This window comes from Pleurodeles waltl, chromosome 8 (genome assembly GCF_031143425.1).
Source record: "Pleurodeles waltl isolate 20211129_DDA chromosome 8, aPleWal1.hap1.20221129, whole genome shotgun sequence".
Taxonomy (NCBI): Eukaryota; Metazoa; Chordata; class Amphibia; order Caudata; family Salamandridae; genus Pleurodeles; species Pleurodeles waltl.
This window is the reverse complement of record NC_090447.1, coordinates 872235969-872251662: the sequence shown is the minus strand read 5'-3', so window position 1 is coordinate 872251662 and position 15694 is coordinate 872235969. Positions and strand designations below refer to the sequence as shown.

At 42.0% G+C, this 15694-nt stretch overlaps 1 protein-coding gene across 1 annotated transcript in view; it reads left to right on the top strand.

The window, feature by feature from the left end:
- The window catches only part of WWC3 (WWC family member 3), a 404774-nt gene that overhangs the window by 154973 nt on the left and 234107 nt on the right, over window positions 1-15694 (top strand). Inside the window, exon 4 of the mRNA XM_069205154.1 lies at window positions 2401-2477. Coding sequence (XP_069061255.1) covers window positions 2401-2477 — 77 coding nt within the window. The remainder of the gene's footprint in view (window positions 1-2400; window positions 2478-15694) is intronic.

The window sequence follows — 15694 nt, the reverse complement described above, 5'->3', positions numbered from 1 at the left end:
TTAAAGTGCACAGAGTTCTAACTCTGGGGGAAAAAAGGATCCAGCAAAAGGCAGAAAATGCAGGCTGACCACACAGAAAAGGTGGATTTCCTACAAGTTCATTGATCACTTTCTGTGACTAGGTTTATTCCATTTTTGATTCATTATTTCATTTTTTTTCCCTGTAGTTTCACTCTCTTCCATTTCCAAACCTGAATCATTTGGGATGGCACGAATCATAGACATGCTAGGGTAAAGTTATTGCAATAGGTGAACATGCAACCCTACTTACAACGTATTCTCTTGTGCAGTATCTTAATTATGTTTGTATATCATTGTATGTTTGAATACATCTGAACACTTTTTTGAGTTGACCTGAGACCTCACCCCTGTATCTAATGAAAAATTCACCTCCTGAAAACTTCTGAGCATTTCTAAAATCTAGATTGACTTCTGACGAGCCGTTCCTTTTTGCTCTGTTACAGACACCACACCCCTCTAAACAAGCCACAAGCTTACCAACCTGCAGCAGACCCAGTGGTCTGGCAGTATGAGGCCGTCAGAGCAGCCTAGCTACCTCTGGTGGTTCACGTCCTGTAGATGTTTTCCGTTTGCTGGTGGAGGTATCTCAAATGGATCATGTCTATTCTCCCCTCCCCCTTCCCCCGAACACCTTTCTGGTTTTTGTTTCAGTAGCTACTGCACTGCCTGCCACAACTCGCCATGGCTTGTCAGCCACTGCTTTTTTACTACTCAAGAAACCAATGGAGTGTCCGGTTTCACTCCCCTGCGCTCTCCTCAACTTCCATTTTAAGTACTCTTGTCTCCAAAAGGGCAGCAATTACGGATTTTTTTTTGTCACTGTCCCAACCAGGTGGCTGGGGATAAACCTTAGGCTGCTTGGTGAATCTCCTTTTTAAAGTCTTTCTCAGGATCCAGCCTTTCTAGGTGTGGAGTGGTGAAGGTGTTACCAAGCCTTGTTTCCAGTAACGCGTCAGCATCCTTGGAGCAGCTCCGACCATTCCCCCATTCTGTATTTTTGATTTGGGATGCAAGACCGGCATAAACCAGTACTCTTGAAAACCACCCAACTAGTCGTGATCATATTAATCCTATTGGGTTATAGAAGATCTTGTGTGTCAGAAAAAAACAAAATAAACAACTATTTTTCTTACAATGTATAAATCCGACATTGCTCCATTTTTCTAGGTCTAATGAAGAATACAAGTACCGTGCTGCAGCACTGTTATTATTCATTGGGGGGGATGGAGTAAGGAAGTATTCTCCCTGGCTTGTTTAATGGTACGTCTCAGTTTTATTTAGACATGAAGGCAAGCTATCTTTACAAGAAATGCCCCCGTAAACAGCAGTGGTGTGGTTTCTTCTAGAGTTCCCAAGCAGCAGAGGGATTTGGATTGCACTAGTTATTAAACAATTTCACTACCCAATTCATGTCCTTAAAAGTGATTTATATTGTAGTAAAAGGTATTAAAATCACTCCTACACACTGTTTAAGACCTTCATGGTTTGAGAAAAAAAGTTCAAAACCTCCCTCCAAGATTTGTATGGGGAAAGTTTAATGATACTTAAAAACACAGGTTTATTTTGTGTACCAGTAATGCATGCTTTAAGGCACACCTCCCCTCGAACAATCTTTGTTGTAGTTTATTTATTAGAAAGCAGTAAATATTTATAAATGTACTTGTGTATTTCTTGTTAGGACGTGTGTTTGTGTTTTTTAAAATATTTTCTTTATTGATATTTCAAGTAGCAAAAAGCACACAATGGACCTCGCATGGCAGTATCCGTTTTCGAAGCTCCATACATATACATGTCGTCCCGTTACACATTCTAATTGTCATGACAATATATCTCCCCTCGCTTTACATATTCTCGCCACATTAGGCAGGCTCTAGCCTCAGCCCTCACTACCGGTGCATGCTGCAATGCTTTAGTCTATTACTGAAGATATTGATGGGGAAAAGATCCATACAGATCAGCACCACAGTTGGCAACAACGTGAATAATGGGTGTGCAACCAATTAATGTGTATTTGTGTTACGCACCTGCGCTTAAAGACAGCGCAAGAAAAGTAACGATTATTTTGGTAAACATCTTTCAGTGGCAATTATATCTGCAGCTCCATTATTTATTATTTCTGAGATCTGCTTAATAACGCTAAAATGTATGTTTTTCCTAACACTGCACCCATTGAAAGCAGAGGCAGTCTTTTGGGTGTTATCCAAACTTGAGAAAAGCAGAAAAGCCTGAGGACCTGAGGCAGATGAGCATTTGGGTTCATACAGGTTTTATGTCGGTTTGAGACTTTGAAAACCTGAGCGCAATCTGGAAGCCCTGTTAGAAATTGAAGTGGTTGCCCTAGAGTCTGACAGTTAATTTGGTGTTTTTGTCTCATGTCAGCTTTCTCTGGATTTTCAACCAGCACAAAGTATGATCCATATCAAATAAAGGCAGAAATTGCAAGCCGGCGAGACCGAGTGAGTACAATTCTCTCCTCCTCTAAAACTATTAGTTTCTATTGAATTTTCTATTGGGTGACCTAAGATGGTATAGTATATTGTTGTGCACTTTAGGTGCCCATGTTCAACGATGTTTTAACCTACAGTCTTGCAGTTGTTCATGGAAAAGTTCCCTGTATGTATAGGATGTTCTCAAAACTTTTCTGTTTGTAGTTTCAGGGTGAATTGCCCTTTTTTCTCCTATCTGTAGTATGTATGCGAGTGACCAGCGTTACATTACTAACCACAAATGTTTTGCGAATGCCAGTTAAATGTACATGTGAGCTCATGTAACCGATGTGGTTTCCCTGGGGTGTGCGGAGTGTGCCAAATATCTCTTCAGTAACGCTGCTGTTTAAAGAGCTTGTGTTGGCAGGCATTGTTCGTTTACCCTTCCAGGTGCCTCAGATACACAAAGAAATCTCCCAGCAGCCTTATGCTGTGCTTTATTCTGGCACACTTCTGCTTGAAACCCTGGCCACTGGTGTCACGGAAAAGCAGCAAGACAGATCGTTTCTTGCTGAACCTTATAGTCCCATCACTTTGAGATTGATATTAAGCGTGCGCTCATTCAAGAACGGATTATTAAGACTGGATAGTTGAAACTTAATTCTGATTGGGAAAGGAGCATGCAAACGTGTCGGGTCTGATAGATTAGCTCACATTAGAATTGATTAATGTAACTTAGTGTATGTAGTATCATAATTTGTGATACTTACACTTGTCTTTAAGACTATGTGGCACCTCCCCCTGGTAAATGCGGCTAGAAGTATGGCGATGTTAAATTCGAGCATTTTGCCTGCTGGTGTCCAGGAACGTTATTGAGAAACTGACTGATTCAGTGGGTTTCTAATTAATGCATGTGAAATAAATACGTTGGTGGATGCTTTTTCCATCACAAATTGTAGAGTTCCAGGTTGCCAGGCCCAACAGGGGAGAGCCTTTCTGCCTCTTCTACCAAACCTTTTGTGTCTGATAAGATCACCATTGGTGGACAGTATGCAATATGGGGTGTCCTGCAGGTGTGCTTCTGAATTGTTGTGGAGCAAGTCGGGTAAGATAAAAGTAATGAGTTTCCTGCTAGTATGTTTGAGAGCCTTAGAATTGACACTTCCTCTGATTTGGTGGTTGGACAAGGTATTGTCTGTGGTCTGATTTAGGTCTTTGTGTGACAAAGAACACATACGTATTCCCGTGAGGCTGCTATTCATCAGACGCACTTTTGAAAGTCATAGATAAAATGCAAAAATACGTTTCTGTAATGGAGCCTCTAAGGGTTTTTTGTGGGGGTTTTTGTGGGTTTTAATAAGACCAACATTTTGGCTGAAGGCACTATGTGATGATCCCCCAGCAGGTACAATAAGTCATTTTAATGGTCATTCAGATAAGTCTTCCAAAAGCCATTTGTGAGAAGCATTTTGCTTGAAGGCAGGCTTGATAATGGTCTTGATTCTGATCTTCTGTTTCAGTCTCAGGAAATTGGGCAACATATTTGCATAGTTGACGATTCCCTGGTGTGACTCTTCCCACTTCTCTCCTGTCACAGTTGAATAGCAGCTCCTCTGAGAAAACATGCTATTTATGTAAACCTGGTGGGGGGAATGCATGGAATTTTTACGGGTTGTCAACCTTCAGTGAAATAATATCTAATGTAATGGTTTAAGCATTCCATTAGTTTTGATTTTTTTTCTTTTGTTTAGAGAATTATGATTGAAATCAATGGGATCATTGTTTTAATTAACTCTTATGAAATGCATACCTCACTTGAGTATTTTTGTTATGTTGTTGACCTTTGCAGAAATTATAATGTTATCTTACAAGACAATGTGAGCCCACTGTTAAATGTTTAATTTGCCAGTTGCTTGATTAACTTATTGGGCAAGTCCATTTATTAGCCCTCTAACTTGAGGAAAGGGCAGTTGACGTGCCACGTGGTGTCTGCAGCTTAAGCTCTTTCTCAGCTGCAGGAATGTCTTTTAGCTCTAACATTCCAGATATGGTTAATTGTTTATCGAAGAAGTAAGTGCAGATGAAGATGTAGAAGCCACGCTGGAGTCCTCGGCTGTCTCATGAGGGACACCAGCTCGGGGGTGAAGCACAATGAAATACTGAGTGGGGAGGGGAAGGCGTGTGAGTGATGAAATGAAAAAGTGAGAATGCTGATTAGTACCATAGGAGAGGTGTATATTGAAAAGTCATGAGTCATTTTTCGATATTTGATAAGGACTGGACCCACCTCAGATCTCCAAGCTATCAAAATAAAATATATTAACATGCAGTGAATTTAAGTGAAAATCTTGTTTCATATCTTTAGAATGGGAATGATAAATCCTCTAGAATGGCGAAGTTGGATTTAACATTACTATTTTCGAAATGCCACTGTTAGAAATTGGTATCTTCAACCATGTCTCAACAGGTATCAATGGAATAACAAATCAACATATGAAGAATAAAACAAAGGACAACCACCAAATAGAATATTGTGTTATCAAATCAGTAGCAGCATCAACATTAGTCAATAATAAGTGCAGGTGAAGGAAGATCAAGTAAACATATAGTGCTTGTCAACTAGTGCCCGTGAACGGTGCATATGAAACACATTGAAAAGGAAACTGGGAAACCGCATATAGGCAAAAGAAATATGATTTTAGTACATTAACTTGAAGATGAGAAAAAAAGTTTTTTCTTAAGAATCATGTATTAAATCAAGGGCCAAGTTTTGCTGTATCAGATGTCGACAACGTTATGACTCCAGTTATTTAGGGTCATCAAGACAGTAATGCACAGGGATAATGTTGTGGTGGCTTAATCAAACTGGGAAAATAACAGAACAGCTGAAGCAATCAAGTTGAAATCAAGAACCACTGTGACCCAAGGATCGTTGAGGAGGAGAACTCCAATCACACTCCTATTTAGAAATTACAAAGTCCAGGGTGTCTCCAAAAGTGGTTGGGTAATGGCAATCAATTGGATCCATTAAAAAAAAAAACTACTTCCTTATCCCAGGATTGCGGCAATAGTCAAATCGTAGTCAGATGAATAAATCATAAGCACATATCAAGTACAGCAATTTAAATTGCGACCCGGCAGGTAATTGGTCAAGATCATCTCAATAGATGAGGTCAGCAATAAAAAAGCGCAAGTGAATTGCAGGTACACCATTAGATACAATGACCATCCCAGTCGGCAACCTTCTCAATACTTAGTAGCCGCCCGAGATGTCAAGTTAAAGCAGCCGGCGTAATGCGCCCAGGAACTAGACTGCATTGTTACAAATCAGCCAGTCATTGCCCCAGGGGGACTCACACTGCCTTACTCGAAAACGAGCCCACAAGCAACCGAATGACAGCCTTTTTCATCAAATCTAACCTATTAAAAAGGCATGTCCTGGGCATAAGATACTCATGGGTCTAGATAAAGGAAAACATGCCATCCAGGTAAAATTATTGCATCATATGTCATATCTTTGGAATGAGAATGATAAATCCTCTTTAATGGTAAAGTTGGATTTAGCATTACTAGTTTTAGAAATGCCGCTTTTAGAAAGTGGGCATTTCTCTGCTTTTACTGCTCTGTGTGCCTTGCAGTCTGTCTCCAATACACTTCTGGGGTGGGTGACAGCTACTCTTTGTGCATTCCCTCTAGACGGCCACAAAAACAGGAAGGTTAGGTGTGCCTGAGTATTCATCTGAGTTCATCCGCATCCTGATAGCTCTCATTGGGGAGAAAGAGGGAGGGGGAGCGGACACTTAAACGTGAATAGGGAGTACCTGTCACCATACAAAGGGCTGATTACTCGCTACTGTTAGTTTGGAGCCAGGGCACTTCAATGACCCTTCTTTGAAGTCAGCCCCACTTCAAAGGCACAAATGAGGCTAAGTACTGGTTCTCTTAACCCACCCCCAAATTAGAAACTTCTGGACCTATGTCTCGACTCTGTCAGAAATATTGCTGTGCTGCTTAAAGGACACAACTGCTGGACATGAAAAGCCTGCTTTTCTCTTGTGTTGCCCTGCTGGACTCTAACCCTGCTGAAGGAGGGCTGGACTCTGATTTCTACCTGAAGTATGCTCCAAGGAATTGTTGGCTCGCCTCCTGTTGTTTGAGACTCGAGGATATCAAAGTCTCCACCCCTGCTTCTGTTTCACTGGAAGTGGATCCAGATGGATATTGATGCATCTTCTCTCTGTGTAGCAGAACCCGTGCATCGCCCTGGTTGCAGGAGTAGAAGTAGTGCATTGCCCGATGCATCGGAAGAGCAGTTCGCCTCAGCGACAGTCTGCGGAGACTGACACATCCCTCAACATGTGAAAAAATCCGGTGCATCACCATCACTGCGTGGGACACATTGAAACATCACCATCCTTGCAAGGACCGAATCGATGCATCTCACCACGCATGTCACTTCTGCGTCTGGTAAAGGTACTTTGTTCACCAGGGCCTGTGTGAGTCCTGTAGCAGGCCTTTGCTACACAGAAGTACACCTGAACTTTGACTGTGCACCAGTCCAGCACGACCTAAAGTAACCCCATATGCGCTATTTGCTTCTAAGCTCTAGCACTCTTTTATTCTTTAAAAATTCACAACTCGACTTCTACTTATTGGATTTTCATTGTGTTGGTCTTGTATAAAACTATTGTCTATTCTTCTAAACCTGTGTGGAGTCTTTTTTGGTACTTTCATTGTGTTACTGTGTGTATACTTTGCATATTGCCTCTATGGATAAGCCGGACTGCTCTGTACCACGCTACCCGAGGGTGAGCACAGGTTATCTTCAAGTGTGTATCTAGCGTTCCCTCTCTAGAGTGGTAGTTCCTGCTTGTACAGGGTACATACTCAGACAACCAGAAACCTCATTTCTAACTATATTGCTATCCTTAAAATCTGGCAGAATTCCAGCCCTTAAGGCCCTATGTTTTTAACCCCTGATATGCATCCAGTGCGTAACCATAGTAAAGTTAAGCCTTTTCTTCCAGTGAACAATTCCAAATCTTCATCAAAAGCCTTGTAAGCATGTTCTGCAGTATGCATTCTTTAAATGTTAATTAGTGAGCATAACTTGCCCAAACGTATGCTTCTACTGGAAGGTTAGCTATTAAGAATGTGCATGCATGTGCATTGTATTGTGCTTCGTTGGGGTGCAAACGAGTGGTTGGTCATTTGTTTTCCTATGTGCATAGATGACCGATAAAAAAAAAAGCTTGTTTGGCTTCAGAATATAATAGAGCAGAAGGTTGGCAAAATTAGGTCCTTACTTGGACAATAACATCTAGATGCAGTGGTTTTTCGGGAGTGGTAGTTTCATCTTTTCATTTTGCAGCATATTTTTGCATGGGTTTGATTACAGGGTTATCATTTTTTTATTTCTTAAGTTAGCTGCTTTGGTCCTGTTGTTCTTAGTATAGAAACATTATTTCCCGGTATAATACGTGCCAGTTTCTTTTGATTTTAAATATTCGCTGGTTGATTATTCTAGGAAAGTAATTTGATGGAATAGAGATTGAGCTCACTGGATCAATTCAGTAAAGATGTCTGTTCTGGGAATAGTTACTTAGGAGCTTGTGAGTTGGATAACTGCTCACCATCCTCTGGAAAGGCCTGGTGACCAAGAGCGGTGCAGTGTGTTTTTCACAACAGCATCCCATGGGAGCCTCTGCAGAGAACATTTTTCCCATTGGTTGTGCAAAGAATGGAAAAAAAGAAGTCTGATGAGAAATGCAAAGGAAATGATTGCTCCTGACTGGTAATTTTATTTGTAATAATTTAGGTCCTGTATTGTAGATTTCCACTGTGATATACATTGCGCTTTAAAGGCAACTCTCTCTTTAACTAGAAACGAATAGCCAGGTAATATTTCAGGGCAATATAGGTTCTTGGATCCATGTAGAAAAGTAATCAAGCTGTAGCTTTTCAATCTCTTTTAAGACTTAAAAGTAGGAAGTGATGAAGACTTCGGGGCTGTTCGCTTGATCCAGGTCAGATGTTGCTTTTGCTATTATGGCAGTAATTCTTTGAGGGAAACGATTGAAATACTTACTTCTAAAAGGAGTTGTAAGGTGGAATCATGAGGTAATAACGTCTGTTTATTTGTGCAGTCAATGTGGGTTAACATCTATGAAGACTCCGAAATTCTTTACTAGTTGGGAAAGAGGCGGACTGCAGTTTAAAGACAAGTGCCTAGGGAGAGGCATTGAAATAAGAGATTCTTTCTATCATATGTATTTTATGTAGCTTTGCAACATCCAGCAGCCTTTGTATTAAGCATTAAGTCAGCGTTGAGGTTAGCGCCTTTCTGTCTCTTGATGGTTATTTGTGCCTCATTGGTTTAAATGTACCAAATGTGGCCAAAAGAGAAGATACAAGAGATTAAGCTACTGAGGTATTTGTTTAACAAGTGATACAAACATGACTGGAACTGATCCAGTGTTGCAGTTTAGGCCATCTTAGATGGGAAAGATAATTCATAATTTTAGGAAAAACTTTTAATTCCCATTTATTTAATACTTATGCTTCGAAGGGGTGCTTGATGGTGTCAGGATTAGCCTATTGGCATGGTTGGATGAAAATGGCTAATCTGTCCTTATCTGCCTCATTTTGAGGTTGGTCCATTGTTCAAAGTGCATATTCTGTGCTTCAAGAAGCTGGGTGTCCAGCATACGTCCAGCGACGACAGATTAATGCTATACTTGAAGGATATCCTCTAAAGATGCATTTACATGTGTTAAAACTGAGTGGGGTATAATTAAATAGTGAGTGGTAATCCTAAAAAAAAAATGCATGGTTCTAGCCTTCCTGGACCAAGGTTGTACCCCCTTATTCTAGAGTGTGTGAACCACACTTGAGCTTGATATGGTCAGTTGGCTTTTAGCAAGAATGTCTGCACGTGATTGTACAAGACTGAACATTTTGACTATGAAATGAATATTTGATATTGAACTGTAGTTTTGGTCTTTTGGGTCATCAGAACTGCTTTTACATCCTTCTTTTTCCATTTGCTCCCACAGCTTCGTACCTCCAACTATTTACCCTTGCACACCCTGGCATTGTGTCTTAAGGATTCTGCTTGCTCTGGGAGATGGAGTAAGCCCAGCTGATTAAGTCACTTATGCTTTTAACATAATCCCATGTATTTAACGAGCCAAACTAGGCACTGCACGTAAGTGCTGGACAGCAGAGCACCATACATCTGGTTGCTTAGATATTCAGCTCATAACTTTTAGGGAACTGTGTCAGTAGAAAATTAATGTAGCTTTTACAGCGCAGTATAAATCTTTAGGGGGTGTGTGGGTTTGCTGAAATGGAATTAATAGTTAGTAGTGCCTTGATTGTTGGGGCTCCTAATTGTATACCATCCTCCTCACTTCTGTGTGCTCAGGCCAGCACAGTACCTGCACTTCAGAAAGATCCATTGACTAGATAACCCAACAATAAGGAGGAGGATAACCCAATGATAACCTGCACATATAACAGGGAGAAAGACAAAGAAGCTCCCCTCACTAATATATGACTAAGACTATCAAGCGATTTGCAATGGTTTGTTCATTATTTGCCCAACTTCTGCTATTTCTTGAAGAGCCCCTGACATGAATAGTTCCATCTCCTTTGTATCTTGTTGTTTTTGTTTTTTGTTCTGTCACATGTTGGGGTTGGAGTTGTGAGTTGTAGCTTGTAACATGGTAGTGTTGTGTAGAACACAACTAGGCTGCTTCCAATTTGGAATCCTATCCATTCCAGCCTGATATTGAGGCTGGTACTTCCTTTGCCATTTAAGTAGGTAACTGGTCCCCTGTGGCTGTTTTACCTTAGTGGTGGCTCTTCCGAGCAGAAACCACAGATGTAACATTCCCTCTGCTTTTTTGCTGTGACTTATGGCAGATGTTTTTTTGAGGCACTGCTTGTGTCCGATTACCTTGAGCAAAAGACTAGTAAGAAAGTATCATAGCCTCTACATGGCAGCCTTGACTTGTAAGGCCATTTCTTTAGGGGAATTATTCTGGGTGCAACAAGAAAGTCGTTGATGGTGTCGGTTTTGAAGGTGAAGTTGCATACATTCACAGTTTGGTTAGGTGTTGTTTTAGTTTTGTGCTTTGGCTGAACCTCCTTTTCCTATATTCTGTACTTTCCATCACAAGAGTAGGTATGCAAGGCAGAGCAGCTGTACAAGCCGGAAGTTGAATGAGGTAAGGGTGCAATGTCTACGAATGGTATTTACAAAGTTTCCCCACAAGTGCATGCCGCCTAGTGACCTATTGTGCTTTGATTTTAACACCTTAGGTGTTCCCATTCTGCAGGCCTGTATGTCCCCATATCTTGTCTCTTCATTGTTTGTGGTATTTACTTGCTACATTTCTCTTGCGCTGAATAAGAGTTACACTTAGTTTTGTTTGTGAATGGCCTTGTGGGTGATGTAGATTGCACATCAGTTTTTGTCAATACGTGCATGTGATTCTAGTTTTACTGCACTTCAGGCCATTGTTTAGGTCTTGGCCAAGACAGCATTTATTCCGGCTGTTGCGAGGTATATTGTTAAGTAACGGGCAGGCTCTAAGCCCACTGAGTTAACACTGGTTGCCTTTGTTACTCTCATTTGCTTATTTCTTATTCATCAGGTTCCTCGTGCTTTCCTTCCTCTTTTACCGTTTGTCCCTGCCCTGGATCATGGACCCATTACTTGTGTCCTTACACTGCTCCCTTTCCACGCGCTACTTTCTTCTATTTGGTCAAGCACTCTGCAAGCTTGCATGTGTTTTCCAGTTGTCTTTGTGTTCTTCATGTTCCTCTTTCTTGCCTGTTTCTCCCCTTGCCCTCCCTCAGTTGCCGTTCTTTCTTCTTCCCCATCACCACTCACCCTCAGTTGTACTTTCTCTTCCCCATCACTGACCACCCCCTATCCATTGTCCTGCTTCCCCATTGTTGTTTCGCCAGTGCTTAGATTGCCCTCCCTCATCCTTCTCGCCATTCCTTCCATCCTGACTCAATAGGGAGATCCACACCAATTTATTAAAAAAACAGGTATCTTTATATGTGTTTAGGCACCAGAGCCAATACAATCAGGTAAGTACGTTTTGCATGAGAAATTATCAGTGTTGAAAAGTCGACACTTAGTGCAATTATTTTAAGCTGTTATGCAATCCTATGGAGGAAAAACAAATACAGCAAACGGGTACTCAGCAGTGATTGCTCAGCGGCAGGCCCCCCTTCGTAACCCCTCCCCCGGCCCAGTGTTGGGGGGCCAGTCCGACCAAACCAACAAGTGGGCTCAAATCTCACAAGGCTTGGGGACTTGGGGACACTAGTGGTCCTCTTCTCCTCGGTCTGGGGCAGACGGGTACAGAGTTGCAGTGGACTGCCAGGTTCCTGTCACCAGAGGAGGTCATGGTAGAGGGTGCCTGCACATAGAGGCTGCAGGCATTGGTGTGATGGTCGCAGTGGGGAAACCCATGATGGACTTTGTCTCTGGAGAAGCTGGGGGCCATGCTGGCACTGTTAGCCCACTTCAACTATGTCTAGAGGGCACGAGTGCAGTGATGCTGTTCAGTGTCAGGTTTTAGTGGTCCGGAGTCCTCTTAAGTGTTTCCTCGATGCCTGTAAGGTGCAGGGAAGTAGCTTATCTACTCCACTGGAGTTACTTGTGCTTGGGTAAAGGTTGGCAGTCCTCCTGGGAGTTTGGAGGTTTCAGCAGCTGGAGGACGAGGCGTCTTTCTTGCAATTGTTGAAGTCAGCAGGCAGCTGGCGGTGTTGGTGCAGAGTCAGTGACTGGTCTTCAGTTCTTGCCTTGTGCTTCTCTGGAGTCCATCCTTCAGGTCAGCAGGACCTGATTTCCTAGTACCAGGAGCTCCCCTAAATACTGAATTTAGGGGAGTGTAGGGTAGTAGCCAATAGGTTACTTATCCTTGGGGTCATTACCCCCCCCCCGCATATGATCACTTCTTGTAGGAAGTGGGCATAACCCTTTCCTAGAGTTCATAGTTCTGCCATAACCAAGATGACAGACTATCAAAATTCGTGTTCACATCAGGCAGACCACCTTGTAGGTAGGGTTGAACTGACCTCAGAGTGGACACGTATTACTGACTACTAACTTTCCCGCCTGTCCAAGTGACAAATGGGCCCTGGGACAGGGGGTCGGTGTCTCCTTTCTGAGGGAAGCCAGATCTGCTTACCAAGGGTGGTGGGCTTCTTTGAAGCCCCCTGCTTTGGAATTCAGAATTGCAGGTCATCCTGTTGGGAGGGAGGTGCTAACATCCCTGTCAGAGCAGGCTTTGTTTCTGACTGCCCGAGAGCAAAGGCTCTCGCCCTTAGGGGTCAGAAACCTGTCTCTTGGTGGTTGGCTAGTTGTAACTAGTCAGCCAGCACACAGGTAGATGGTAGGTTTTGAAGGGGCACCGCTAAGGTGCCCTCTGGGTGAAGGTATTATAAAACCTTCTGTGAGGGTTTCTCTATACAAAATGTTTGATACCCAACATCCTTATTTTCAGTGAAGCCACCATGTAGCTGGGGAACGCGTACTGACCAGTGTCCGGCACATTTACTTAAAATGGCTTCCCTGTTCACTCACTTTGCCTAGGAATTGACTAAGACACAGCAGGTGCATATCTGCTCTTGCAACTATGTCCTCACATGTGATATATTGCACCCTGACTTACAGCTATAAGGCCTGCCGTGGGGTGACTTACATATATTGCATGCAGTGTTTAGAGAACATGGCACACAGGGTTTGCACCATGTTGTGTTTTCACTTTTGCTGCACCAAGACACGCAGCCTGCAGTGACAGTTTGCATGTGCTAGCAGAGGGGTCCTCGAAGGTGGCACAATACGTACTGCAGTCTTTGGGGACCCTCTTTGGTACCCATGTCCTAGGCATAAGGGGTACCATTTACTAGGGATTTACAGGGGTGCCAAAAGTATTAACAACCGGGGAACAACTTCAGAGTTTTAGGGTAAGAGATCTGGCACTGGGGACCTGCTTAGAAGGAACCCAGTGCATTTTCAGTCAAAATGACATCAGGTACCAGACAAAAAGTGGAGGTGACCATGTCAAAAAGTGAGAATACCACCTAGTGTGCATCAATGCTATCTTATGACCATAGTGTGATATATTCAGCTTTCCTGTCTCGAGCTGACAAATCAGCCACCAGAGGAGTTAGCTAGTTTCCAAGTTGATCATTCTACAGAGAAAATAACAGTGATGCGCTAGACTGAGACAATATCGATTGTGCCTCCAAGACGTAAGTTGGTACTGATAGAGCGTTCCGACGTAATAATTTACCTGCATGTGGACGCTCTTGGGTCGATGAATCTTTTGACCAAGTGGGGCACTCTTCACCCGAGAGTAATCAATTTAATCAAATCAATAATCAATAGCGAACATAAGCAATGCCCTGATCAACATAACACTTCACAATTAATCCAGAAAACATTTCGGCGAACCATGACCTTTCGGTCATGAATAACCACACCAGTTTATGCAAAGTTAATGCATTTATTTCCCTATATTAACAAAGCTAGCACGATATAAATGTGTCTCAACACCAAATGATATATGTAAATGAACATTAATAGCTGTCCATATCGGCGAAAAAGATGCAATCTATGCAGCATTTGAATAACAATGCATTCGATGATAGCAACACAAACTACTAAGATTACAATCTGTAATGGGCTAATTGCATACATTAGTCAGCATAACAAGGTCTCAAATTGCATCGTGCAACAAATGAATCCTCATCTAGCCTCAAATTAGCATCTGCATGTGGGACTTCATGCAAAAACAATTTAACAACATTAATTTAGAAAAACTCCTAACTAGGGCTCTTATCAAAAATCAGCAGTTGGTTACCTAAAAAGAAAACACAATGCAATTGTACATTTTCCTTTCATATTTACCAAATTCAATCAGCATTCAAGGAAGTCTTCGTCTCACAGGTACCGGATTCGATCAGCATGGGACGGGGGCAAAGGGGCAGGGTGGACGGGGCAATTGCCTCACAGCGGCAAGATAAACTACTACTTCATGCAAAGGGACGAATCAAAGTTAAAGTCTCTAGGGCGAGAATTACTTAGTCTCTTTCTCTCGATTAGAGAAAGCATCAAAGTCTCATTCAAGATGGCATCGCGGCAAGATGGGCCATAATGGCTGCAAAGTCAGTGATGTCCGTAATGTCCGCAAAATGGCTGTAATGTCTAATGGCTACTTTCTTCTTGTGTACCTGGTTTAAATAACCAACAGTTCAAATCCAGTAGGGTCTTCCATTGGAGGGTTCATAGGTTGGCTTCAAATTGTCCAATCAAAAGCAACAGTTCACAAGCTTCTACCTAGGCATACATTATCCTTGGAGTCGGGAACGCAAGTTGCAACATATTTTGCCAATTAACTCACTTTCAGAGCTTCCATTGTCCGCACCTGCAGATTGACCTTGGAGCAAAGAAGAAGATGCCAGGCTGGCACGAAACCTTAAAGATAAGCATGTGAACCGATCTCACTGGAAAAGTACAGCTTCAAGCAGGAATACACGTTTATTAGCACATTGGAAAAATACGAGCATCTAAACCGTGAGACAAGCAACTAGGCCGAAGCCTCCACTAAAGTTGTGCTAAGTTAAAACATTTCAAACAAGCAAATCATGGCACACGTTTACGATTATGTCAGATTGGTACAATTCTAATACATCACGTTATATAAAGCACGCTTATAAATGTTGGCAAACTACTCTGAGGGCACATTTGTCCCCGTACAATCTTTATTAGTTCGATTAAAGTCACACTTGATTATTGCAGCACTACGTTTATGCGCTAATAAATGTAAAACCTTCATTTTCTGCGTCATCAATCCCTCCTCTGATGACTATTTGTCATCACACAAAACCATTCCCACAAATTTTATTCCATTAAAATTCTGTCAGTTCTCTTTGCCTTTTAGTTCCCCTTGTTCTTGCCTTGTATTCTTCTGCCATTCTTTTCATCATTCTCTCTTCCTTCCTTCTCTTAATTCTTTCCATTATCATTAATATTCCCCTCTTTATTCCCCAAATCCCAAAGATGCAAATTAGAACTATTAGAATTCCCTGTATTATTTTCAGTAGTATTCCATTCCAAATTCCACCAAGCCAATTTCCCACTGAAGCAATTCCCTTTCCAACCTTCTCCCAAACTCCTGGTTCTTTCAATTCCTTCAAGTCTGCACTCTCTTTTGTCA